Here is a 22,677-nt window from a genome sequence, read left to right on the forward strand (position 1 = left end):
CGGCAAGATATTCCAGACAACAAACTGTCATGTCCACAGCAAACTCATCTGGTTACCTTCAATGCTGCCAAATGCACTGTATCATACCTCGGTATAATAGTCCTCGTCAGGTGCCACAATATGCGTGACAACTTAGGTCAACCCATTTCCAACAGCTTGTTACTATTGACATTGTATCTTGAGATCCCTTGCACCAATCACGTTTGATACAGATCACTGCACGGAAGAGCCGGATGTCTGTTTATCTATAGACCTACGGAACTCGAACAAAAACATAGCCGTCAGCAAATAGTTACTGCAGCGATCCAACGAGCCATTAATAGACATGATGAGAAGATTTGAGCACTTCTACCGTGTGTACTGCATGCTTGCATATGGTTCGGCCCGAAGTGATCGGAGGATTGGCACCAGGTCCGCGTATAGTGACCCAGTTTTCTCTTGCACTTCAAGCAATATTCATACCGCATCTTCCCTGTCAGCCAAGACCGAAAGTGCACCATCGGAAAGAATACTTCCGTACTGTACACTACTGGGCCACATGGATATACCAAGTTTACAGGAGCAAAATCTAGGAATTTCCACAAGGCCTAGATTTCGGCATAGCCGCGCCTCGCAGTACACACTGTCTCATCTCCTGGGACTTGAATTTCTGTAGGCCATGCACGGGCTTGTGAAAAAAGCAGAGTTGATACACAAAACCCTTGACCCCGCAAACGATTCTGGGCGTAGATAGACCGGGGGGGACGAGTACGTATGATAAAACATTAGTGGGGGATGAGTGGGAAACATCAGATCGGCGTGAAACAACAAATGCTACTGTAGCATCTTAAGCTCAAAAAAGGAAATCAAAGTGAGACCGAAGGCTGCGTCTCCGTGGGGGCAATATATAATTATGATGAGCATTTTTTATAAAGGGAGATGTCAAGAAAGCCGTCGCAGGGATCGTGCGTCGTTCGTGGGTGCCCTCTCGGTGCTGAAATCCCGAGATGGAACATAAACCGTATGGGTGATACTATAAGGAGGTGGAGACGGCCATCTCTTGGAGAAACAGCTTTGAAGATTTAGCTAGCATTTCTCCCAGTAGTTCAATCTGCGTGATAAGTGTATATAGAACCACTTGTTTCTGGCGTCCCATGGTACGAAACGGCAAAACTTCCCGAATGAGAAATGGACAATGTTTGCTTATTGAGGGCAAGAAGGACTTCTTTTAGGTGTACGTCAGCGGCGGCTGGGGATGGTCTAGACGCCATAGTGGAGGTCGAGATGCTCTGACTGTGGAGTGGGAGACTAGTCGAAACAGTGAGGAGTCTGGCGAAGCGCCGACAGAGTTCAACAGTTATGCCGTGCATGCAATGTGCTCAAGAAGGTACGCTAGTGCAGGGAACATGGGTGAACTGATGAGCGAAGCCACCGATGAAGAACAAAGAAAAGCCTTTTTCAGTGCCAGAGACTCCACCGATCAGCCCTATATATCAGTAAACACATATGTATGTGTGTGTAGACAAATGTGACGGTCGAGGGACAGTTTGAGGGGTCAGGGTGCCGACAGCCACTAGGGGCCCATCCGATATCCCCGATCGTGGTGTTCTCAAAGGTGATATGCTAAGGTGTGCGGGTGAGGAGTTGGTGTGGTGGATCCCAGAGATGCGGTAGTCCAAGCTCTCCGTCAAGGATGATGGGGGAGCGGCTGGTGTCCAAGTCCCCCGCCTGCAATCTATCCAGGAAGGGATGGGTAATGGCCAGCCACCAACTCGGGGCAGACCCCTTATACAGAGTGTAGTGTGGGTGGCCCATGTTCCGTTCTCTTTCAGTGACGTCTGTTTTGAGACAACTATACACGAGTGCATTAATACCTCGTTGACAAGGTTGAGCTCAGGGTGTATCGATGTTCCTAAACAAGGCGGGACAAGCCAAGTGTGTGTCGTTAGATCTAGCCCGCTTACTGCTGGGGAAAGTAAGACAGTGGCACTATGCTAAAAGTGAAAGTTGGAGACAGGGGCTTGGGCAACGCTCGCGGGTGGCCAGATGCAGCTGGCGTAACGTGAATACGGTGGTGATAGCGACCCGTCTCTAGAGGGAGGCCGTTGGGTTAGCAGTCACCATGGCTTGCAGTGCACCTGCATTACTGCCCACCACGACCTGAGGATGGACAAGGGGAAAGCTGGGGGTATTGGACTAGAGACACAAGGTTGCAGCGCGGCAGAGGGTTTGGGGAGGAGAAGTCTGGTAGCGCTCGAGATGGGAGGGCAGCGCCGCGCAAGTGCGGTCAAAACAAGACGGGCTAAATTTTTTTTTCTTGTTGCAAGTGCAGGTTTGCTTGCCATGAGTGAGTCATCGGGCTCTGTCACGACAGCTGCATGGACGGAGCCATGGTGGGCAGGGCCCTGCCAGCGTGTAGCGAAACGCAGGCGGGCGGAGGAAATGTTTGCATGAACAGTCATAGGACACGCGGATTCTGCATCGTGAGCGTCATGTTGTGCGTAGGTGGGCGCGAGGACAGGCCGTGGGCGAAGGACAAGCGACGAGGGACGAGGGGACAGGCAATGGATGGATGAGTCGTGGGGGCTCGGAAGGAGAAAGCCGGTTGTGGTCGGCTCAGTGGGGCGGCTAGCTTGGCAGAACCCTGTCGAGCTGAAAATGCGTGAGCATGAGCATCGGCTGTCTGGTAGAGTCAGACGGTCGGAGCATTGCCGTTGCGACTAGGGACAAGTCTGCGCCCAGAGGGGCATGCTGGATGCGCACACTACAGCACAACACCATTGTCCATGTGGGGTAGGCCGCAACGCCGGTCGCCTGTGGGTTTGGCCCTTTTGCCCCCCGGATATTCGTTTGGGTGCGAGGCGCAGTCGACATGTCTGAAACATGGGACATGTACGGTAGGCTGGGTGCTATCGATAAGACCGCCGCGCTGGGACACAAGACGACGACTAGGAGCATACTGGTCCATATCGGACATGCCGGACACTTGCGTAATGCTCTTCGCCGTGCTTCACTTGATCGCCCTCGCTCTCCAATCGCGCCGCCGACGACGTTGCGGGCGTTCAGTGACGAAACCCATCTCCTGTGCCCTGCATGCTCCGCTCCGCAGAGAGGCGAAGCTTTTCTTTTGGGCGGACGGTACTATGTATCTAGCACATGGGCCGGCTGGTCGGACAGGGCGAATTATAGCCAGCATTGCCAGGTTTTTGGCAAGCAAAAAAGACACTGTGGAGAAGGGTACCGTCCCGTGTGCACTGTACCCTACTCTACAGTGCTTTCCACACTCGAGGTACGGTACTTCGGACATGTGCGAGAGCGTCGGCGGTGCCGCCAGCAGTCGACCGTCACCGCCTTGCACCGCCTCAACAGCGCGTCATGTGCTCCGGCCACATGAGTGAAGTGGCGCAACCCCATCACCGCCTCGTCCTGGCCGCATTGCCAGCAGCACCACGGGCAGAAGCAGAAGCAGCAGCAGCAGCAGCAGCAGAAGCATCGTCAGTGCCAGCGTCATGAGGTGCTTCGGGTCGTGCCATGGCTGCCCACGGCCCAAGATGGCATGCAGCCTCTTCCTGCTTCAGCAGCCGCCGGAGCTACTCGACAATGCTACTCTCTGCTCTGCTAAGCTTCTGGGCCGTGTCTGCAAGAGCCGGCGCACATGATCGCGGCTTTCTCGGTAGACCAACCCTGCCCGCCCCCCTGTCCGCCCCGCTGATTGGGCTGAGTGTTTGCAGCCCATTTTTAGGCTCAAGCAACGTCAACCTGTAGACGGCCCAAGACTATCTCGACTACACCCACTCGCAAGACTCTGCCAGCAACACACCCCTTGACAAGCGCAGAAGCCTTCACCCATCCCTTGCACCCCCCGGCCCCCCCCGAAAAGGGCATCAAAGCCGCTGCGCTCCTCTCTCTATCTGGACGCCCAGGGAAGGCTTCTGGAATCCGTGTCATGTTGCAACACCACATGCTCGATAGTAAGCCCAGTCGCAGGCTTCACTTTTTCTTTGCTTGCCAGCTCCGCCAACGGCGTCTAGTCCACCCCGTCCAAGTGCGGCTGGTGCTGCTGCTACTGCTGGTGCTGCCCTTCACGGCCGCCTGTTACGGCCGGCCCCCGTGAGAGCTCTTGTGCGTCTCGTCGAGCCATGGCTCTGCCTGCTTGCTGCGTATGTACCTGGCTTCAGCTGCCATGGTCGGCGGGCCACTCATACTCTCGGCCATACTCGTACACTAACTTTGCTACTTCCACTCGAGAGGCTGATCAAGCGCCTCGTTGCTTCTCATCTCCGGCCATGCATGTCCAAATCGTCATTTGCACATTGTGCCCGCCATGAGCAGCCCGTCGCAATCTTCGCCCACGCCTATCCACGTGTGCACAACGCTTTCGCCGTGCCCGTCGGTCAGCTTAGATCCGACTAAACCTGCAGCCTGCATATTTTCGCCATATGCACGTTTAGACAAGCTAAAATGCGCTGCGCAGGCAAACGGGGCAGTGTGCATGAAATCCTTGCCGAGTGTGTGGCCACGCCGAGTGGCCCATGATCGTCGCTTGTAAGCTCTTAAGAGATGGCACCCACCACCACCACTAGCCTTTCTTCACCCTCCGCCTCCCACCTCGCCTCCCCCCTCCTCATTCGCCCGCTCTTCCCTGTCTCTCCATCTCAATCAAAGGCGCCTCAGCAATCACCACATCCGCCCAGAGACATTTTTTTCCCTTTCCAATCTCTTTTGTTTCTTTCCTTTAAATCGTCTGAATCCGTCCCATCTAATATCGCAATCCGTCTCGCACCTACCACCCTGAAACACACATACCCCAAGGCCACTATGCCGATCTCGTTACTACCCGCTTCGGCTGCGGCCTTTGCGCCCCGTTCCAACGTCAATGTTGTTTTGGCCTCAAAAGCCGAGCCATGGTTAACACAAACGTTGAAGAGAGTCAACCGAGTCAAGCGGCCGTTGAACAGCGTACAACAGCACACGCGCTGCCTGACCGAGACACTATCCGGCCCAAATGCCATCTGGTCGCTTTGCTCCATCATGGTACCAAAGGCCCCCGACTCGGAACTGCGCAAGGACTCGAATCCGCTCGTCGAGGCCCTGTTCAACTACCAAATCATCCATATCGAGGCCTATGTCGTACACGTCGACATGGTTTCACAGCATGAGGTTGCATTCAAGCTTACACAGGAGACCATTGATGCGTTGATTGAGTACCACAAGGACATCTACTCGGTTGATGTCTCCGCCAGCACCTGGGAGTGGGCTGAGAAGGAGCAGCAGTTGAAGAAGCTTCAGGATGGATTTGTCCAGGCCGTAAACCGCTACGTATTCCGCACTGGTGTCAAGGCTCTGGAAGGTTTGGAGGAAGAAGGCGCGGGAGAACTACTCGAGGGACGAGGTGAGGACGTCAAGAGCGCCATCATGGGATTGTTCCTCCCCCTTCTTCCTCCTCCTCCCAGGATCGTCGATGTCGTCCGACCCGCACCCCTCCTCCCAAGCTCGACTGCCTCAGCCAACTGGTGGGTGCCAACACAACAGATGCATCCGTCGCACTCTGCCCCAGTCGATGCTTGGAGGGTGGTTCCTTCGACCCCTAGCCCTACCATTGCCACCTGCGGTGAAACTGGACCTTCGTTCTGGAGCACCATGGGAACCATGGGCTTCGAGGCCATTCAGCTTCCATCGCCGACTCCTTCCTTCAGCCAGCCATACAACTCGACGAGCCCATACGCACAAAGTACCAGCCCATATGCGCCAAGCACCAGCCCGTACACATCGAGTTCGTATTACAGCCCGCCCCCGGCATCGGCACCAATCCCAGCCCTTCCTCTGCCGAGCGTCTTGGCCCAGCAATGCGGATCAAGCGCCGTCCACGGAGGATTCGGTGGTTTTGGATGGGATACTGGATTTGCACCACAGTACGCAGCCTTCACATAAGTTGAAAGGCGCTTATGCTGTGGTACATGTATCTGATCTCTGTCGATGGCGGGAACCGCGGACCTGGCCAGTCCCCCCCTAGATTTTCCCCTCACACGCTGGTTGCCAGCGCACCAACCTTGCGACACCCGACACGAGACGAAAGCGATATTCACGACATGATGCTGAACAAGCAGACATCATTACCAAACCAGCATGGGACGGCGTTTTTCATCGATTTTTAGCGAGCGTCATTTTCTCCTCTCTTCTCGTACATGTTCTCTTTTGATACCTGATTTCTTGATTTCTCGAGTGCTTTTCTCCTTTTTTTTTAGCGAGCGATTTCTCTTTTGTTTCTTCATTGCACAACACGGCCGGACCAGGTCTTTTCTTTACTGAATACAGCATCTCTGGGAGGTATGCATGTCGGGCATTTTAACGGAAGACGGTAAACACAGCCTCACGGCTCACGAGGTCAGGCACACTCGCATTGTTTTTTTGTTTTCTTGTTTTTAATGTCGTTTTCCTCCTGGACGGGCGCGCCATCTCTTCGTTGAGCCAGTGGCATGCCATGACTCTTACGAATTTGACGCGATCAACGTTCACGAACCTGCCTACTTGGACTGGCATTGAGTGTCAGCTGGAAATGCCAAGGGGCGACGACAAAAGTTATACATGCATCTGCGATGCCGCTGTAATGGCTTGTCTCTATTTGCTGAAGGGGGTCTGGGTCGGAAAGGGGGAAGCAGCTGGGCAGGGGTCGAGACAGGAGTACGTCTGTGGCGTCACTGACTCTAGGGAAGTGGTCCTCTGCTTGCGGAGCAAACGCTTTCTGATGTACCCTTTGCACTTTTGCTGATCTCGACCGACACGGGAACCTGGATGTACAGAGACTTGTGGGTTTCATCTCCTACACTCCAAGGCCAGTCTTTGGAGAAAGCACGCTGCCTGGTTGATCTGGGCGGGTGTGAAACAGATGCTGGACAGAAGCAAGCTTCTCACTTAGCCTTCTCTACCTAATTACAAAAAAAACGAACCTTGAAATCCAATACAAAAAAAAGATTCTTCAGATATAAAGTTTGCCCATGACATGTGCTAAGAGCAGCAAGTGAAGTCGAAAGAAAGAGAGAGTCAAGAAGCGAGGGAATGTCGATCATGTCGTGACCAGGGCTTCGGGTCAACGGCCCCAGGACCATGGCTGTGCCGCAATGGAGGATTGGGCCGATGAGTGGTGCCAGACGGTAGGTTATCGGGCGGGAGTGGTGCCACGGTCGCGATGAGACGGAGAGGGCAAGGCGAGGATTGCTTTTGCGACCCGTCGTAGCCAGCACGCCTCTAGCCTGTTGTCTGACGGCCGTGGTCTCGTCTTGGGACACACGAGTTCCGCCGGGGCCACGCCTCTCTTGATGTCGAAACGTCGTGTCTGCATTCCACAGCCCCGTCGCGCAATGCCCGCCGCGCCCGCTTCGTCATAATGCCGCCCGCCAATTCGCCTGTAAGCATGCCCGTGTGTCCGCGACACGGCCGATATGGCCGACACTGCACATCACGACACGAACGTGGATGACGGACTGACTGACGGAACGCCTACTATATAGGACCCCGAACCCACCTTCATCTCGGCCCTGCGCGACCTCGAGAGCCCTGTCAACGACGACGTCCTTAATCTTGCCGCAACACTGGGCACCCAACCTGACGACGACGCTCACGGCGACGGTGACGACACCGGCGACAACCATCGCGACAACGCCAATCCCATCCACGACGCCGACGCCCTGGAACGCGCCCATCTGCACTATCTGCGCGTCGCCCACGAGCACGACCAAGTGCGCCTCGAACGGTCCCGCGAGCGCCTGCGCCTGCTGGAGCGGCAGCGAGACGAGCTGGAGCAGCGGGACAGGCTGCGGCGAGTGATGAGTCGCCTCAGCCGGTTGAGCGACAACAACTATGGCGACCGTGTCCCCAGCCAGAACAGCCTGTACGACTGGTCGCCTGCAAATGAGGCCACCGCCACCGAGAGCTCCCTCCGCTCCACGGCCATTCTGCAGTCGGCCGGCGTGCGCAGACACCCACGCTTCTCTGCCCGCACCAGGGAAGCCGCTTCCACAGAGGCCCCATCACGCCATACCTCGCACCGCACTCTCAGGGAGATGCTTGCCGCCAGAGCCAGCCTGCACAGCGACTCGGTCGAACGACACCGCGAAGCCACCGCTCGCCACATGTCCATGCAGCGACTATCAGACGGCCGCTCATCACCCATGCTCGAGCAGACGGTCAAGTACCTATCGCGGATACGCCACTCGAGCAACCCCGACGAGAGTTTGGAATATGCCCGAGATGCCGGCTTCCTGACAAAGGACTACTTTTGCCTGCAGCATGCCGACTTTGTTGCCGACACCTTCACAATACCACGTCCGACCGAGACGTCCTGGTTGGTCCCCGGCGCCGTCCTATCGGGTTGCCAACATGCAACCACCATGCTCCCCAGCGTCTCTGCCACATCGCGGCACTCTGGGCTCCCTCCACCTATCCGCCCGTGGATATGGACTCCTTCTGAAGCGTCTACGAGCCGCAGCTCACACTCATCCGAAACACCGCCCCAGCAAGACCAATGGCCTGTCAAGGTCACAATACACGACGTCGATTGGGAAGCCATGTCCCTCTCCGCAACCATGGAGGCATACAATGTGCCCTCGCACCCACATTCGCACTCCATCCTCCCCACCAACAGCAGTGTGCCACCCGTCACGCGCACATCCTCCATCACCACATACCTCGAAGGCGAAATACTTGATTTCAACAACCACACCCTCCTTACCGAATCCTTCAAATCCAGCGCCGCAAACGATGCAACCTACTGGCGCAAGCTGCCGCCTTTTCAAAAGATGAGCGACGAAGACGTCATCAGGGCATTGACGAGCAAGAAATGGCTTGCCGAGGTCCTGAGCCAGGAATGGATACTGATGCGTTGGAAGGAACGTTGTTTCGTCAAAAGTCTGAACCGCAGCACACCAAATCCCGTAGTACCGCCCCCTTCTACAGCCACACCTTCCTTGTCAGATGCCTCAGCATCAAACTCCTGGTCTACCACCGCCCACATCTCTCAAGTCCAGCCTTCGCCCTACCGCATCGTGCGCAATGCGCAAACCGGTCGCCCCGAGGTCGAAATTACCCCCCAGCCTCTCTTCAACCCTTCACCCACCAACGATGCCGAGCACGCTACCTTTGACGATTCGGGTTGCGGTCTTACCATAAGCGGATTCTACTACGTTGCTCTGGATCGGACGAGTGGGAAACTAGAAGGATTGTATTATGATCCACAGAGTAGCCCGTATCAGTGTTTGAAATTGGAAAGCGTGAAGGGTGGGCTGAGAAGTGCCTGGGGGTTCAGGTAGTGAGGGCAAATGCTTGGGTATGCAGTGCTATGCAAGGTAGAAGGAGTTTGTTTGGCGTAAGCGAGGGGGTGTGCTTCAAAATGGTTACATCCCTATATTTTGCATTGCCTTTGGAGTTTTTGGAGTCGTTTGGAAACCTCAGGATTGGGAGGGAGATTATGCTGTCATGGCATCATGGCCCCTCGAGGCTTATCGTTTCTTTGTTCATTTCCTGGGTTGGATTCGAAGGAAAAGGGAAACATGGCAAATACCACCTGCAATTTACATATATCTTACGACGTACATCAAACTACTAGTTTACTCTTATGTCGAAACGGACTTGCATATGACGAGTCCTTGGATAGCCTCGAGTAACCTTCACCACCCAAGAATTGCCTTGAATACTGCCAGTCATACATACATACACGCTGTACACGCGATATGACATATGTTTGCATGTCGCCATAGCCAATAAGAGAAGTATTGTGGTTAGTCCGCTGCCCCGCTTTTCCCGCGTGTACTAGAAAGAGTCACTGTACGCCTAACATGTATAAAAAGAGTTTGACAACCCAGAAACAATGAAGATTAAATAAATAAAAGGAGGTATTTTCTACATAGTAGAGATTGTCTAAGCATTTCTACAAGAACTATATCGTGCGATCGAAGAGTACAAGAAAAGAGCCAAAAAAAAAACACCAAACCCAACCATGACTTCTCCCTCCTACCCCAAAACAGCCGTAAACAAATTGGGCCGTCTGCCAAACAGAGGTTAGCTACTATCTCCTCCATTACACCCCAAATCCAAAAAGTCGCCGACGTATTAAAAATAAATAAAAAATCCCCCAGGCACCTACGACTACCAAACCATCCACACCCTCATAAACCGCACGCCCATCCTCCACGTCTCCTTCACCGACCCAGCCCACCCCTTCCCCGTTGTCCTCCCCATGCTCGGTTGCACAGGCAACTACTCCTCCCCCAACGACGTCCCCAGCCAAGACATCTACCTCCACGGCTACATTTCCGGTCGCCTCTTCAAAAAATCCGCTGCTGGATCCTCCCTTCCACAACAATCACAACAACAACAAGAAGAAGAAGAACAAAACGAGCAAGGTCTTCCTATTACCATTGCAGCATCAAATCTCGACGGCCTAGTCCTAAGCCTTACCCCATTCCACAATTCGTGCAATTACCGGTCTGCGGTCGTGTACGGGTATGCGAGTCTGGTCGAGGATGAAGATGAGGCGCTGTGGGCTATGCGCGAGATTACCGAGAATATGTTGCCGGGGAGGTGGGAGGGGAGTCGGGTGCCGCCGACGAAAGCGGAGGTGAAGAGTACGGGGGTGATTAGGGTGAGGGTTGTTTCGGTAAAGTTTTCCCTCCCTTTTCTTTTCTTTGGGTTTTTCTCTCTCTCCTGGGGAGAAAAAAAAAATAAGGGAGATTGTTAGGGGGTGGGGGAGAGGGGAATGAGAGAATATGGCTAATTTGGATGAATAGGCTTCGGCGAAGATTAGGACGGGGGGTCCGAGTGAGGATCGGGCGGATTTGAAGAATGCGGAGTTGGTGAAGAAGACTTGGACGGGGGTTGTGCCGTATTGGGGGTCGTGGGGGGAGCCGGTTCCGGGGAAGGAGAATGGGTGTGAGGAGGTGGAGGAGTATATTGAGAGGTGGAGGGTGGGAGAGAATAGTAGGGGAAGGCAGGAGGCGTTTGGTGCAACTGCGGAGAAGTAAGTTGGTATGACATGGACATGTGGCAGGAGTTTTTAGGTTTGGGATAAGTTGTTTGTGTTGAAGTTCAGTATTCTCTCCTTTTCATGTATGCACCCCGGAAAACATATGTAGAAAGCAGTATATGACCAAATGAAACCATAAGAAACTTTACAGCCAAATCACTCAGCCCTCCTCTTCTGCATGCCCACCTTTCTTTTGCCCAGCACATCCCTCCCCTCTTCAATACTCAACATGGCCTCCCTCTTCTTCTCCGTCACCGGCTTCAATGCATCTCTAACAACTCTACCCTCAACACTTACACCCTCCTCTTCAAACTCTTCCATCTTCTTGCCTACTCGCGCTTCAATCGCCAGCACAAGCTCCACATCTCTCTGTCCAATCAACGTAATGGCCGTACCCACACGACCCGCACGCGCCGTACGACCAACACGATGGATGTAGTCATCCGGATCACGTGGCACGTCGAAATTGATGACAAGCGCTACTTCTGGGATATCAAGACCACGGGCAGCGACGTCGGTGGCTACCAGGATCCGAGCTGCTTGGGCACGGAATCGCGCTAGATTGTTCACACGATCGGATTGCTTGAGACCCGAATGTAGGGCCGTGACGCGGTGGTCAAGCAAGCGAAGCATGTACTCGAGCAAAGTAGCAGTCTTGGTCCGATTGCAGAAGATGATGACGCTTTTCTCGCTATTGACTGGTGTATTGAGAAGCACATAGAGGTAGCATTCCTTGTGCGTGACGGGCGTCTGGAGGTACCGTTGCTGGAGACGCGGGGGAATCGCTAGTTCCTCTGTATCTACTTCTGAGACGAAAATTGGTAGTCGGCCCGGAGCGCGCGGTTGATCTTTGAGAGCCAGAACTTCTGGTGTTACGGTTGCAGTGAATAAGAGCGTTTGTCGGGTTTCTTTGGGCGGAAGCACGGATAAGCATGTTTCGAGATCGGGGAGCATGGAGCCTTTTCCTGGAGCAAGCAGACGATCGGCTTCATCAAAGACAACAAATCGCACACGCCGCAACCCGCAGATGGTGTCTTCACCCGACGTTCGGATGTGCTCTGCGAGTCGACCTGGTGTTGCAATCACGACGTGGGGGCGCGAGGCAAGCTCGATAGCTTGAGCGCGTTGGTCTGAGCCTCCTGTAATCAGGATTGGCTTCATAGACTGAGGGGCCGAGATGGCCTTCACTTGCTCATAGATCTGGATCGCAAGTTCGCGTGTGGGTCTACATGGCCGTTAGCATAATGTTATAGCTGATTTGCTTGGTGCCACTCTTGTCGCACTCCAACATAACAAGGCGAAACTCACGTGATGATTACTGCAAAGATTCCGCTTGGATCCTCTGCCCATTTCTGCAGAATGGGCACTGAAAACGCGATGGTTTTACCAGTACCAGTTCTTGAGCCTCCTATACAGTCTTTTCCTTTCAAGATCTCGGGGATACAAGATGCTTGAATCCCCGTTGGTCGTTTAATCGCCATGCTGGCGAGCGAGGCAACGAGCCATGGCGCTACATTGAGTGAAGCAAAACTGAGCTTTTGGCTGACCACAGGAACATTGGCAGCTTGAGAAGACGTGCTGTTACTTTGCGCGCCGTTGGTCCTCGCTTTGACGCGCGAAACAGTTGCTGGTGCTACTTGGAGTGGCTTCGGGGCGGGTTGAGCTTCAATCTCTGAAGCAGAACTTTCATCACCATCGACAGGGGAAAGTCTCCTCCTTTTTCTCGCCCCAGACTGGGCCTCCAATATCTCTTGATCGGACGCACCGGAATCACTGTAGTCGCTAGTCGTCATATTATGGTTGTTGGTTGTTTTCAGAAGGCCAATCTTCGACTTGGCTTCTGAGATTTTGTGCAGGGATATATCACGCTAATCTTATCGATAACGACACGTGAATTTGAATTGGGACCAACCATTGCGAGTCGTTCTATCGCATCGCTGCATGATTGAAGATGTGCTTTTTGGCCGGAAGCCGCGAATTCCGCGAATAAACTTTGAACAAGAATCTAAACTGGAAGAATATATATATATATATATGCACCCAGGATCACGACAGCTTCAGCTTAGTCCATCTCTAATCCTCTGGCGAATCATTTGCCATCTCTCCTGTATCTGCAGCAACTCTCTCCACATAGGCAGGACTTGTCCAATCCAGCCCAGTACTTGTCGCCATAGTCCAGAGTGATTTCTGAACCAGCTTCAATTCCCTTACTGACAAGTACCACCCTTTGGGTATCCAGCCAGGTAAATGTCGAGCACTGCGCGTTAGGCTTGCAGCTATGATTGATAAAGCGCGTATAGTTTCCCACTCTTCCTTGCCAGATTTGGTAGCTCGTTGATTCTGTTGAGCTATCTATCACATCAAGATGCCTCATACCTTTTGTGATCAGGCCAACAAGTTCGCCAACGCCGGTACCGCGATCGAAAGACGTCAAAGCGACTAGCCCGTTGTTCTTGCCATCCGGAGTGCGGTATACCTGAACAGGTGGCGGCTTGCGTTTCACACACCCAAATAGCAATGGGAAGCAGAAACAAGAGTTTTCCTTTGGATCGTCCGATTGGTGCTCGTTGCACAGTGCGCACACGTACGCACCGCCTGGTCTTGCGATAACGTTCGCTTGTGGCGTCCACCTTGGATCTTCACATCCCCAGACGGATTCATCGATCACGGATTCATCAATTTGTTCAAATGAAAAGTATGGGTCTTGGGTCAAATATGTCTGGCGTAAGGGTATCGGATCAGACCCGTCTTCGAACACGACCCATTCGTGCGGATGTCCAGGATATTGAAGGGTTGATGACTCGCCCACAATTGCGAGCAACTGCCGCCAATGCGGATGAAGAGTATCGGCTGCTACTTCCAGTCGCTTTCGCATATTTCGAAGACGTCGCATAGCGTCGTTGTCGAATCCGACGCGGTACTTGCAGAAACGGTAGATACCCATACCGGCAAACACAAGTGCTGCCCAGCCTGCAGCATCTTTCACTTCTTTGTAACCTCTCCAGATTGCCATCTTGTTTCGCAATTCCTTTCTACAGCAACATCGTCAGCGATCGTCATCAAAGCCGTTCACCTCAGTAACATCTTGCACTTACTCGGACCAGGCAAAATCTTGACATGCCTCCATGAAAACGGCCTTTCTATGTTTTGTGGGCGATAGCTCTGGTCTCGTTTGACTACGATATTGCACCTGCTCTTCAAAAAGCTCAGTCCACCGGGCTTGTACAATCATCTCAATCGACCGGCATACGCGGCTCGCTTGCGTAACCTTGCGGCAAAATGTGTTCATTTGACTGAACGAGTCACACACTGTGCTTGCTGCACTATTAAGCACCGTCATCGTGGCAGGTGTGGTATCTGGTTGCGCATGTCGAACAATGTCCATTGATGACCCATTGGGTGCAACTTGAAATTGTTCAAAAATTGCTTTTGGATCTAGATTGATAGAGCCATGAACCTGCTCCCAAATACCAATGATGAGCTTGTCTAGAGTAGAAGGTTGAAAGACGAATTTATCCGAGGTAACCTTGAACTGTCAGTATGTTTGATCTGCAAGTAGCTTTGCTGGCAACATTGAATAGTCACCTGACAAGTTTGAATCAGGCGATCAACAGCCGGCCTTCTACTCGAGAAAGCCCCGCAAATATCGAGCTTTGGTAACATGCACATACCTTTTTTCTTTTCGGAAAACTTCGGCTATCAATCTGCATTTGCCGCTGATGTTCGCTAAGATCCTCCTGAAATGAAGACTGCTTTTGAGATACTCTTAATCCGCCGGTACCTTTCCTGCGGTTTTCCTGCTGCTCCTCCCTCGATGGGTAAGGAGTTTGCTGAAAACGAGGTTCATCGGTTGGTGAGGTTTCATCACACTCTTGATCGTCTACTGCCGGACTTTGTGTAGGGGCAGGGGTTCTCATGTCCGCTAAATCTACTGTCTGCTGCATGTGTGTTAGAATGCGCCACTTCACGTGGAAGTTGCGATAGTAGTAGATGACTGGACATACCGATGCTATCCTCTCGGACCGCGCTCTTGCTCCATTGTCGTTGCCAGCTTCCTCGAGGAAAGCCTCAACGCGAAGGATAGGGTGGTTAAGATTATCCAGTTGTGGCCACGCAACATTGATGTTGGACTTGGCGAGGTGCTCTTGTATAGCTCGGCTGATGCATTCTGAAAGGCCTTCAACGTCTGGTATCGCAGCCATCTCGTGATTATACCTCGCTAATACGAAACAAGGCTGTCGGAGTGTCACCGGCCACTAAGGTCGCTTGGTTGGATGAACAGCACGCAAAAGGTAAGCTGGTATCCACTGCGCCTGAATGTCAGATTCCCGTCGTACAGGTACCTCCGAGGAACGACAGGAGACCCCGATGGAATCGCTGCGGTGGCGAGACGCGCGGAAAACGTCCGATAGGCGAGAGAGACAGCTGTGGCTCAGGCGAGGCTTCGTGCTGCTCAGCAACACCTTGGTTAATTAATCCCTACAAACTCAATGACGTTGTGACATGGGGATAGCGGGCTGGGCAGAACCGATGGGGTTGTAGATGGAAATTCTGCTCAAGCAGCAGAAGCTGGGGGAAGCGGAAACGCTTTGGAGGCTATGTGCATCAAGCTTGGCTTCGGTCGTGCTCTCGGTCCACTCTGCGTCATCCGAACAGTTGTAGGGGTCTTATTGCGCCAGCCTTTTTGCACCCAAAACATGTCAGATTCTGTGTAGGAGGATTTCAGAAGCTAAATTTAATCAGAAAAAGATTATCGAAATTTTTTTTTGGCCCGGTTGAACAGTCGTATTTGCTGCTCAATTCTGCCCGGGCAGTCGAGCTGCTCTCAGGCCCCCTGTTTTAGCCAGCATAAAAGTGGGACTAACCGTCGAACTACTGTAACGCGATCGTCTGCTTACCAGCAAACGTCATCCAACCACCAAACTTTTGGTACTAAGAAATGTTTAATCACAGAACATTTGACATAGAAAACAACAAGGCAATGGCGAGGAACTGGTCCTTGTACTTTGCTGGCATTCTCTTTTCTTCCCGTTCAATAAGCGTAATATAGCTTGAACACATTGATCACGAAAGTCTGCTGAACGGCCCACGATGTAAAGCTAAGTTACCCACATTTACCAAGCCGTGGCGCTGCACTGATGATCGTATCGGACAAGGTACGGTAATCGGACTGACATGGTGTATATATGCTTAGAAGCTCAAGGCCCGGGACGGACCGTTAGTCTCATTCCAAATCAACGGCAATAACGTGACGCGCCTCTGCGCATTTATCAGTGGCCCTGCAATTCATTCTCTTTCTTCCAAGTAACCGTGTCTCTACTTGATCTTTGTACGATTGCATTGTTTATTGTATAGTGACTATGGAGTCACCAGGCGCGACGGGTCTGAACAGCAAACTGGATAGGATCGCGACTCGAGAATCCTACACTTTCCAAGGACAAAAAGGATGGCGGAGATGGCGCATACTGCAGCCCGGACGAGGCATGTATCACGATGTTAAACGAAGACTACCATACTACTGGAGCGATATCACAGATGCCTTCACTTATCGGGCTTTTGCAAGTACAGTCCGCATGTACTTTGTCAAGTAAGCACCTTCACTCAAAAGGGCATACATGTACTTACCATTGCAGTGTGTTACCAGCCATTGCTTTCACACTAGACATGTATCGCCGCACCGGCGGATTCTTTGGCGTCAACGAAGCCTTGTTTTCATCAGCGTTGGCAGCAATGGTGTTCAGTCTACTCTCATGCCAACCATTGACAATCGTTGGTGTAACCGGTCTGATTGCGCTGTTCAACTATACCATCTACGACATCATCACACTTTACGAACCCAGTATATATCCAGCATTCACAGCCTGGGTCGGCATCTGGGCTGCCATTTTTCACTGGATCGTATCGTTTGGAAACTTTTGCGATTACATGGCTTACGTTACCGACTTTTCAAGCGAAACATTCGGCTTGTATGTTGGTATCATCTACTGCGGTATGTAAACCTCGAACGCTTACTATGAAGCATGTCACTAACTTCTCAAAAGTCAAAGGTGTTGAGGAGCTGGTCTATCTCTTCGAAGCCTCAGAATTCGAAGGTGGCTACCTCTCTATTGTCATTGCAATTCTCTATTTTGGCTCTGTCTACGGCCTCGAAAAGCTTGGGGGCAGCACAATCTTCAACCCCTTCATACGCGGTATCCTAGCCGATTACTCTTTCGTCTTTCCCACGCTGTTCTGGGTCGGCTTTTCGCATATCCCTGGACGACTGAAAGACACTACAATGTACCGTGTTCCGATTGTAGGAGCTTTCCAGCCGACTCAGAATCGCGACTGGGTAATCGACTTCTGGAATCTTGATGTCAAGTGGGTGTTTGTAGCTTTACCATTCGGATTCTTGATGATGTTGCTCTTCTACTATGATCACGTATGTTTCAATTCCTTTATTCTGTAACCATCCAAGCTGACATATCTTTACAGAACGTTTCCTCCCTAACCGCACAAGCCCGCCAGTATCCCCTTAAGAAACCCGCCGGCTTCCACTGGGATTTCTTCCTGCTTGGATGTACCTGTTTCGTCAGCGGTGTTATCGGCCTTCCTCTTCCCAACGGTCTCGTACCTCAAGCACCGGTGCACACCGATTCCCTAACTATATACGAGACGAGACTCAACATTACTGAGACCAAAGATGGCCACGAAATTCGCAAGCCAGAGGTTGTAGCTACTGCTGTGGTTGAGCAGCGGGTTAGCCATTTCCTTATGGGCATGGCCATATGGGGTACTATGACCGGTCCCCTGCTCATCGTCTTGCATACCATGCCCGCGGCAGTCTTTGCGGGGGTGTTTTTTGTTGTTGGCGTATGTACCCACTATCTCATCTCCACTCATTCTTTGCTCAGTAACTGACCTTCCTTCAGTGGGGCTCCATAGAGTCCAACGGAATCTTGGCCAAGATATGGTACTTAATGTCTGAAAGACGCTTCCTCGACCCGCAAAACCCTCTCAACACTGTCCCTCGCAAGAAGATCAGCCTTTTCATCTGTATTCAGATTTTGGGCGTAGCTTGCACAGTTGCCATTTCCCAGACCATTGCCGCTATCGGTTTCCCGGTACTCATCATCGCCCTGATTCCTTTGCGCACCTTCTGCATGCCAAAATGGTTTTCCGAGCAGGAATTGGGTGTGCTAGATGCTCTGACCGCTGATAACCCAGCTGTGCTGGTCAGCTTTGGTGGAACACCAGGTGGCATGAAGAACAGTGGTACTGGTGGTGTGATCAGGCACGAAGAACAGGGCGATGTAGAGAAGGCTGACAGCTCAGCGTTACAGAGCAGGCCGCCAAGTGCTTTTAGGCAGCGTGAAGGTAGCATTCATAGATAGAAGGTGGTGCAAGGGGATTCCTTAGACGAGTGTGGTGATTGTACAGAATATGAAAAGTAATATAGTTGAATACGAGTATATAGAGCGAGAGGCGCGATTTGAGAACTCCTCTGTTTACTCGCAAAGGCGCGCCCCTAGCAAGTGTTCAGGGGTAGAGGAAGGAAGACTACGTCTTAAATATTAGAATAGTAAGCTCTAAGTATCAAATTAAGAGGGTACTCTAGGATCCTTGTAGTTTCTCTGTGAGATACATAGCAAGATCGCTAAAACTTATCTAGTATAACACTAATCTTCAGCTGTACTTAGTATGTAGTAGCTTGTGGCAGTGTGCTTAGATGTCTATGTGAATTGTATAGTACTGAAAGCGTACACTGTCTTTCTTAGGTACACCCTAGGCATAGTTGCATGGATATAGTGGACTAAACGTCTTTTGATTAAACTTCTCGATAGAATCTCTGTAGAAACATAGACACTAGGTGCTACCATAAGGACCAAAAGTCTACAGCGCGAATCTAACAAACGCTCAGATCACTCTTGAGTGCGCATTTATTCAGCACATAAATTAGCAATGGAATAGAAAGAATAACAACAGTACATGAAACACAACTCCTGTTAAACCAATCAGTCCGTTTAGAATAGCTCCCCAGGCGTAGCCCCTGAAAGAAATCAAATTGTCATCAATCAGAGCATCCTGCACCCAGAAGCCATATGCCTGATTCGCTCACCACCGCTGAAGTTGTTCTCATCTATGTCAGGTGGACGTTCTGGTCCTGCATGAATCCTCTCATCTTAGTCAATCTAATCTCGTCCCATGTTTTGGTGTGTCACATTCCCCAAGTTCATGTCTCTTCCTGCGATAGTTGTGGCCTGATGAAGTGTGTCTGCCTCAGTTGTGCTGTTATTTAATGGCATTGTCGCTGAATATGGCACTTCTCTAACTTCGAAATTCGCATCTAGTGTCTTCGAGCTCTTGGCCTGCTTGATCCAGGTGCTGAGAACGCCCTGGAGCTGAACAAACCCGACATCGTACAAGCTGGTGAACTTGGTCATGTCCATATGGTTCGTATCGATCCCAGAGCCTGAATATCACTCCATCTTCGCAGACTCTTCTGGTACGATGTACCTGATGAATATTGACAGCAACCGTGTCGTAGTAGCAGAAATTTTTTCGCATGCTTCAGTGCTCCATCCCCTATCAACTGCCGTTGGAAACCTTCCTCGACTGCTTTAGGCACTTCCTATCTCTCCTTGAGTGGTGAAAGGAGCTTCTCGTTCATCCTCTTTAGCGAATAGAAGATCCTTGCTATGGTGTACCCCTGCAGTCTGTCCGCGGTAAGGAGCATCATGGCTAAGCATGACACCAGTGTGCTCGCCACGGAGCCCGAGAAGCACATGAAGAACTAGGCGTCTGAACTCCATTAGGCAAGATTCTTCTGTGCTCTCAAGCTGGTCTTCGTCAATACTGACAATAGCGTTTTCGACTAGGCGAAAATTAAGGGCGACACCACTACGGACGCGTGTTTATAGTTTATCTCTAAGATCATCGCCACCAAGATGAAACTAAGGAGGTTGGCAGAGATCTAGGTGCAGAAAGAGGCGGAGAAACAGAAGACTATAGAGCGCTATATCGTACAAACGATGCAACAAAGGCTCGATAACGCCACCTACTAGGTCGACCCAGAGGCTGCCAAGCAGGCCGCCTTGAGAAGCATCAAGACACTCAATCGCGATCGTACTGAATTGCCTCGACGCAAGGAAGCCCCCAAGACCCTGCACCCTGTCACCACGGCAAGCGATGAGGACGAACTCAACTTGGAAGACGAACCGGACCAACCTCGTCCTACTACCCCTGCGAATCCCAGCGAGCTGACGGAAGAGGAAATCGTTGCATCCTACGTTGCCAGGATAGAAAAGGTACAGGCCAAGCAGGCGCGCGACTCCGCCCAGCAAGCCCGCATTATGCGCGCAGCACGTAACCTGAAATCCCGCCCCGTCGTCTACAACGCCTACGTCTAAGACATAGCTATTCTGCACAGGGTTGCACTTTACTATATAGAACAGATCCGCACCGTACCCAAGTGCAACAAGAGGAAAACCCCGATTCTTAAGGCTATAAAGGTATTGCATAATCTGAGCAAGCAAACGACCATACTCGTGAGCCGAGAAGTCGAGGAAGAGGGCACGGCGGGAAACGACATCATGAATACCATGGCACGCGAGGAGGCGGCAGGCACCCGTCAGCGGACCAGGCATACAGTACACACTAAAGGGGAGGAACTGCTAGACATAGTCGAGATCCCTAAGGAGGAAGAACCCAATCCAAGCGCCGATTTGTTCAAAAATGCACGGACCAGCAAGAAGTTCAACCCAGATTACCTCAGGGAAGCGTGCATCGAGGCAAGTATCATCGAAATTTACAAGAAGTTGATACCGGACACCAGGGTGCCCACTTTGCAAGATCAGGCCCAGAATGTGGCGTGTCCATAAACATGATCTCGGCCGTGCAAGGTGCTGCACTTTGTAGAAGAGATTCGCTTGGATCTAGGGGGACAAGGATTGCTTGCTTGATGAAAAGGCCACCAAGGCTGTGAACAATGAAGAAGAGAGGGCGTTTGGTCTCGTCCGGGCGGCTGTTAGAGATAGCATAGGCAAGGGCCTTGTCGTACCCGCGAAGCCCTTCTCCACTGGCGTTCTTCCACAAGCCCACGATATCCGCGTCATACCCATAGATAATGACTCGTGCTGACGGGAATTGCGTACATACAAGGTCTGGCGTGAAGGTTTTCGCATCGTGGTTCGTCCATGTTATATCACTGTCCCCAGTTAAGCCATGGATGAATATATACTACATGATTATTGAACTGAAGGCATGATATTTCTTTCTACCATAAGAGACTACTTAAATATTACAAGAGAACAAAGGATCCATCTCATCACCTGACGGAGCATGAGATGAAAGCAAGAAGATAGTTTGACAAACTCGCAATGCTTGCGGAGGTGTCAGCGTGCCCTTTCCAACAATCATTAGTTATTTCACCACTGTATCAATGGAAGCATGTACTCTATACCTGCATTGGCTGGATTTAGTATCGCCTGAATGCCAAGTTTTCTGTCTATTTTGTCGCTAGTGGAAATTTTAGAGACCGAAAGCAGATAGGTAAAGTACAATACACACAGCAGCATACATTACACAGAGATCACCGCGCATGACTTTCGCAAGATACTTCTACAAGGTTCGCACAAGCGACCGTGACCGAGTGCGACTGCTGGAGACGAATGTGGACGACAACCGCAGAGACGGACGAGCATCTAACTCAATCATCATGGCCTGGCATGTGTCGTTTGACCATATTCGCCGCGCGAAGCCAGCAACTGCGCGGCTGCTATCGTTGATGAGTTGACCACCAGGGCATCCCTAAGTCGCTTCTTCGGGGTCAATACAGAGCAGACAAAGGGCAAGAAAGAGTTGGCTTCGACGGCGACATCGATACGCTAACTAGCTACTCGCTTATGGAGATGAACAACGCTAATGGCAGGGAGTTTAAGATGTACCGTCTCGTGCAGCACTCGACCAGGAAGTGGTTGGAGTTATCTGAAGAGCTAGAGTGGTGGGGAATGATATATGAGATGCTAATGGACAGCAGCTACCCAGTACCGATATACAAAAACTAATCGATTTGTCGAGCACTATTCTCGCACGCGCAAGCTGTAGTGGAATACCGGCCAGAGGAAGCAAAGACGCCAGCGGCATGGGCGTCGGTGCTGTTCAAAGCAGTGTGGTATTCTGCCGAGATGGGGCGGCACAACGTAACGAAAGAAATGAACAAGAGGGCTTTAGAAGCAAGGAAGGAGGTGCCGGGGCCAGAGCATCGAGATACGCTAAGGAGCATAAGCAACTTGGCATAGATACTGAACAAGCAGGGCAACTACGAAGTGACCGAGGCAAAAAGTCGGCAAACGCTGTCGTTGAGGAAAAAGGTGCTGGGGCCAGAGCACCCAAATACGCTGTGGAGCGTATACTTTCTTGCATGCCTTCTTAGCAAACAGCGTCGTGTAGACGAGTCTTTACCTCTGCACCAGAGGGGATCTGCTGGATACGAAAAAGTCCTTGGAAAAGACCATCCTACGACCATAGAGTGTCAACTTCATCATGCTGATTTGCGTGCATGGCAAAGGCAGCGGCAGCGGCAATGACTTTCTTATCTACTTTATAGCTAGTTTTATTCATCTCTCTCGAATATTGCTAAAACTTGGGTGGTGTAACTTAAGCGTAGCCTTGAATAAGGGCGTTATACTGAGGCCGAAGGT

General features: G+C 51.6%; 10 protein-coding genes across 10 annotated transcripts; 6 read left to right on the forward strand and 4 right to left on the reverse strand.

The window, feature by feature from the left end:
* Window positions 1–2,096: 2,096 nt before the first annotated feature.
* PSV08DRAFT_403366 (uncharacterized protein) lies at window positions 2,097–2,956 on the reverse strand (the record flags this gene model as incomplete). The annotated part of the gene is made up of 2 exons (XM_066093654.1): window positions 2,097–2,631; window positions 2,745–2,956. The coding sequence occupies 2 exons, from the start codon at window positions 2,954–2,956 to the stop codon at window positions 2,097–2,099; spliced, it is 747 nt and encodes a 248-aa protein (XP_065948797.1).
* Window positions 2,957–3,354: 398 nt separating this feature from the next.
* PSV08DRAFT_249193 (uncharacterized protein) lies at window positions 3,355–4,515 on the forward strand (the record flags this gene model as incomplete). Its single annotated transcript, XM_066092379.1, has 4 exons — window positions 3,355–3,473; window positions 3,745–3,950; window positions 3,992–4,372; window positions 4,454–4,515. 4 exons carry the CDS (start codon window positions 3,355–3,357, stop codon window positions 4,513–4,515), a joined length of 768 nt encoding a protein of 255 aa, XP_065948798.1.
* A 60-nt stretch (window positions 4,516–4,575) lies between these two features.
* On the forward strand, window positions 4,576–6,008 carry PSV08DRAFT_6365 (uncharacterized protein). Its single transcript, XM_066093983.1, has one exon. It carries the CDS (start codon window positions 4,798–4,800, stop codon window positions 5,908–5,910), a length of 1,113 nt encoding a protein of 370 aa, XP_065948799.1. The 5' UTR covers window positions 4,576–4,797; the 3' UTR covers window positions 5,911–6,008.
* Window positions 6,009–7,363: 1,355 nt separating this feature from the next.
* PSV08DRAFT_206059 (vacuolar import and degradation protein-domain-containing protein) lies at window positions 7,364–9,646 on the forward strand (the record flags this gene model as incomplete). Its single annotated transcript, XM_014227754.1, has 2 exons — window positions 7,364–7,384; window positions 7,488–9,646. The coding sequence occupies 2 exons, from the start codon at window positions 7,364–7,366 to the stop codon at window positions 9,282–9,284; spliced, it is 1,818 nt and encodes a 605-aa protein (XP_014083229.1). The 3' UTR covers window positions 9,285–9,646.
* Window positions 9,647–9,863: 217 nt separating this feature from the next.
* On the forward strand, window positions 9,864–11,139 carry PSV08DRAFT_377630 (uncharacterized protein). The gene is made up of 3 exons (XM_014227753.2): window positions 9,864–10,031; window positions 10,110–10,630; window positions 10,761–11,139. The coding sequence occupies exons 1-3, from the start codon at window positions 9,971–9,973 to the stop codon at window positions 10,992–10,994; spliced, it is 816 nt and encodes a 271-aa protein (XP_014083228.1). The 5' UTR covers window positions 9,864–9,970; the 3' UTR covers window positions 10,995–11,139.
* Window positions 11,140–11,152: 13 nt separating this feature from the next.
* PSV08DRAFT_183876 (uncharacterized protein) lies at window positions 11,153–15,198 on the reverse strand (the record flags this gene model as incomplete). The annotated part of the gene is made up of 6 exons (XM_066091902.1): window positions 11,153–12,221; window positions 12,305–12,769; window positions 12,989–13,001; window positions 13,118–14,028; window positions 14,092–14,522; window positions 14,668–15,198. The coding sequence occupies 6 exons, from the start codon at window positions 15,196–15,198 to the stop codon at window positions 11,153–11,155; spliced, it is 3,420 nt and encodes a 1,139-aa protein (XP_065948800.1).
* A 1,158-nt stretch (window positions 15,199–16,356) lies between these two features.
* PSV08DRAFT_249198 (HCO3 transporter family-domain-containing protein) lies at window positions 16,357–18,369 on the forward strand (the record flags this gene model as incomplete). Its single annotated transcript, XM_014227751.1, has 5 exons — window positions 16,357–16,583; window positions 16,630–16,985; window positions 17,038–17,417; window positions 17,471–17,848; window positions 17,908–18,369. The coding sequence occupies 5 exons, from the start codon at window positions 16,357–16,359 to the stop codon at window positions 18,367–18,369; spliced, it is 1,803 nt and encodes a 600-aa protein (XP_014083226.1).
* A 1,227-nt stretch (window positions 18,370–19,596) lies between these two features.
* PSV08DRAFT_249199 (uncharacterized protein) lies at window positions 19,597–20,622 on the reverse strand (the record flags this gene model as incomplete). Its single annotated transcript, XM_066092380.1, has 2 exons — window positions 19,597–19,876; window positions 20,003–20,622. 2 exons carry the CDS (start codon window positions 20,620–20,622, stop codon window positions 19,597–19,599), a joined length of 900 nt encoding a protein of 299 aa, XP_065948801.1.
* A 193-nt stretch (window positions 20,623–20,815) lies between these two features.
* Window positions 20,816–21,211, reverse strand: PSV08DRAFT_161929 (uncharacterized protein; the record flags this gene model as incomplete). Its single annotated transcript, XM_066091839.1, has 1 exon — window positions 20,816–21,211. A coding segment is annotated over one exon (396 nt), but the record flags the coding sequence as incomplete, so codon positions are not given.
* Window positions 21,212–21,575: 364 nt separating this feature from the next.
* Window positions 21,576–22,653, forward strand: PSV08DRAFT_372574 (uncharacterized protein; the record flags this gene model as incomplete). Its single annotated transcript, XM_014227749.2, has 5 exons — window positions 21,576–21,757; window positions 21,813–22,020; window positions 22,099–22,221; window positions 22,276–22,505; window positions 22,644–22,653. 5 exons carry the CDS (start codon window positions 21,576–21,578, stop codon window positions 22,651–22,653), a joined length of 753 nt encoding a protein of 250 aa, XP_014083224.2.
* Between the last annotated feature and the right edge of the window lie 24 nt (window positions 22,654–22,677).

This window comes from Bipolaris maydis, assembly GCF_028858645.1.
Source record: "Bipolaris maydis strain C4 unplaced genomic scaffold PSV08scaffold_10, whole genome shotgun sequence".
In the NCBI taxonomy this organism is placed as follows: domain Eukaryota; kingdom Fungi; phylum Ascomycota; class Dothideomycetes; order Pleosporales; family Pleosporaceae; genus Bipolaris; species Bipolaris maydis.

Bases quoted from the DNA above. Each gene is read 5' to 3' on its own strand.
- PSV08DRAFT_377630 (XM_014227753.2), top strand. From the start codon at position 9,971: ATGACTTCTCCCTCCTACCCCAAAACAGCCGTAAACAAATTGGGCCGT. The intron at 10,032-10,109 runs GTTAGCTACTAT...AAAATCCCCCAG, and splicing joins GGGCCGTCTGCCAAACAGAG to GCACCTACGACTACCAAACC. The intron at 10,631-10,760 runs GTAAAGTTTTCC...TTGGATGAATAG, and splicing joins TTAGGGTGAGGGTTGTTTCG to GCTTCGGCGAAGATTAGGAC.
- PSV08DRAFT_6365 (XM_066093983.1), top strand. From the start codon at position 4,798: ATGCCGATCTCGTTACTACCCGCTTCGGCTGCGGCCTTTGCGCCCCGT.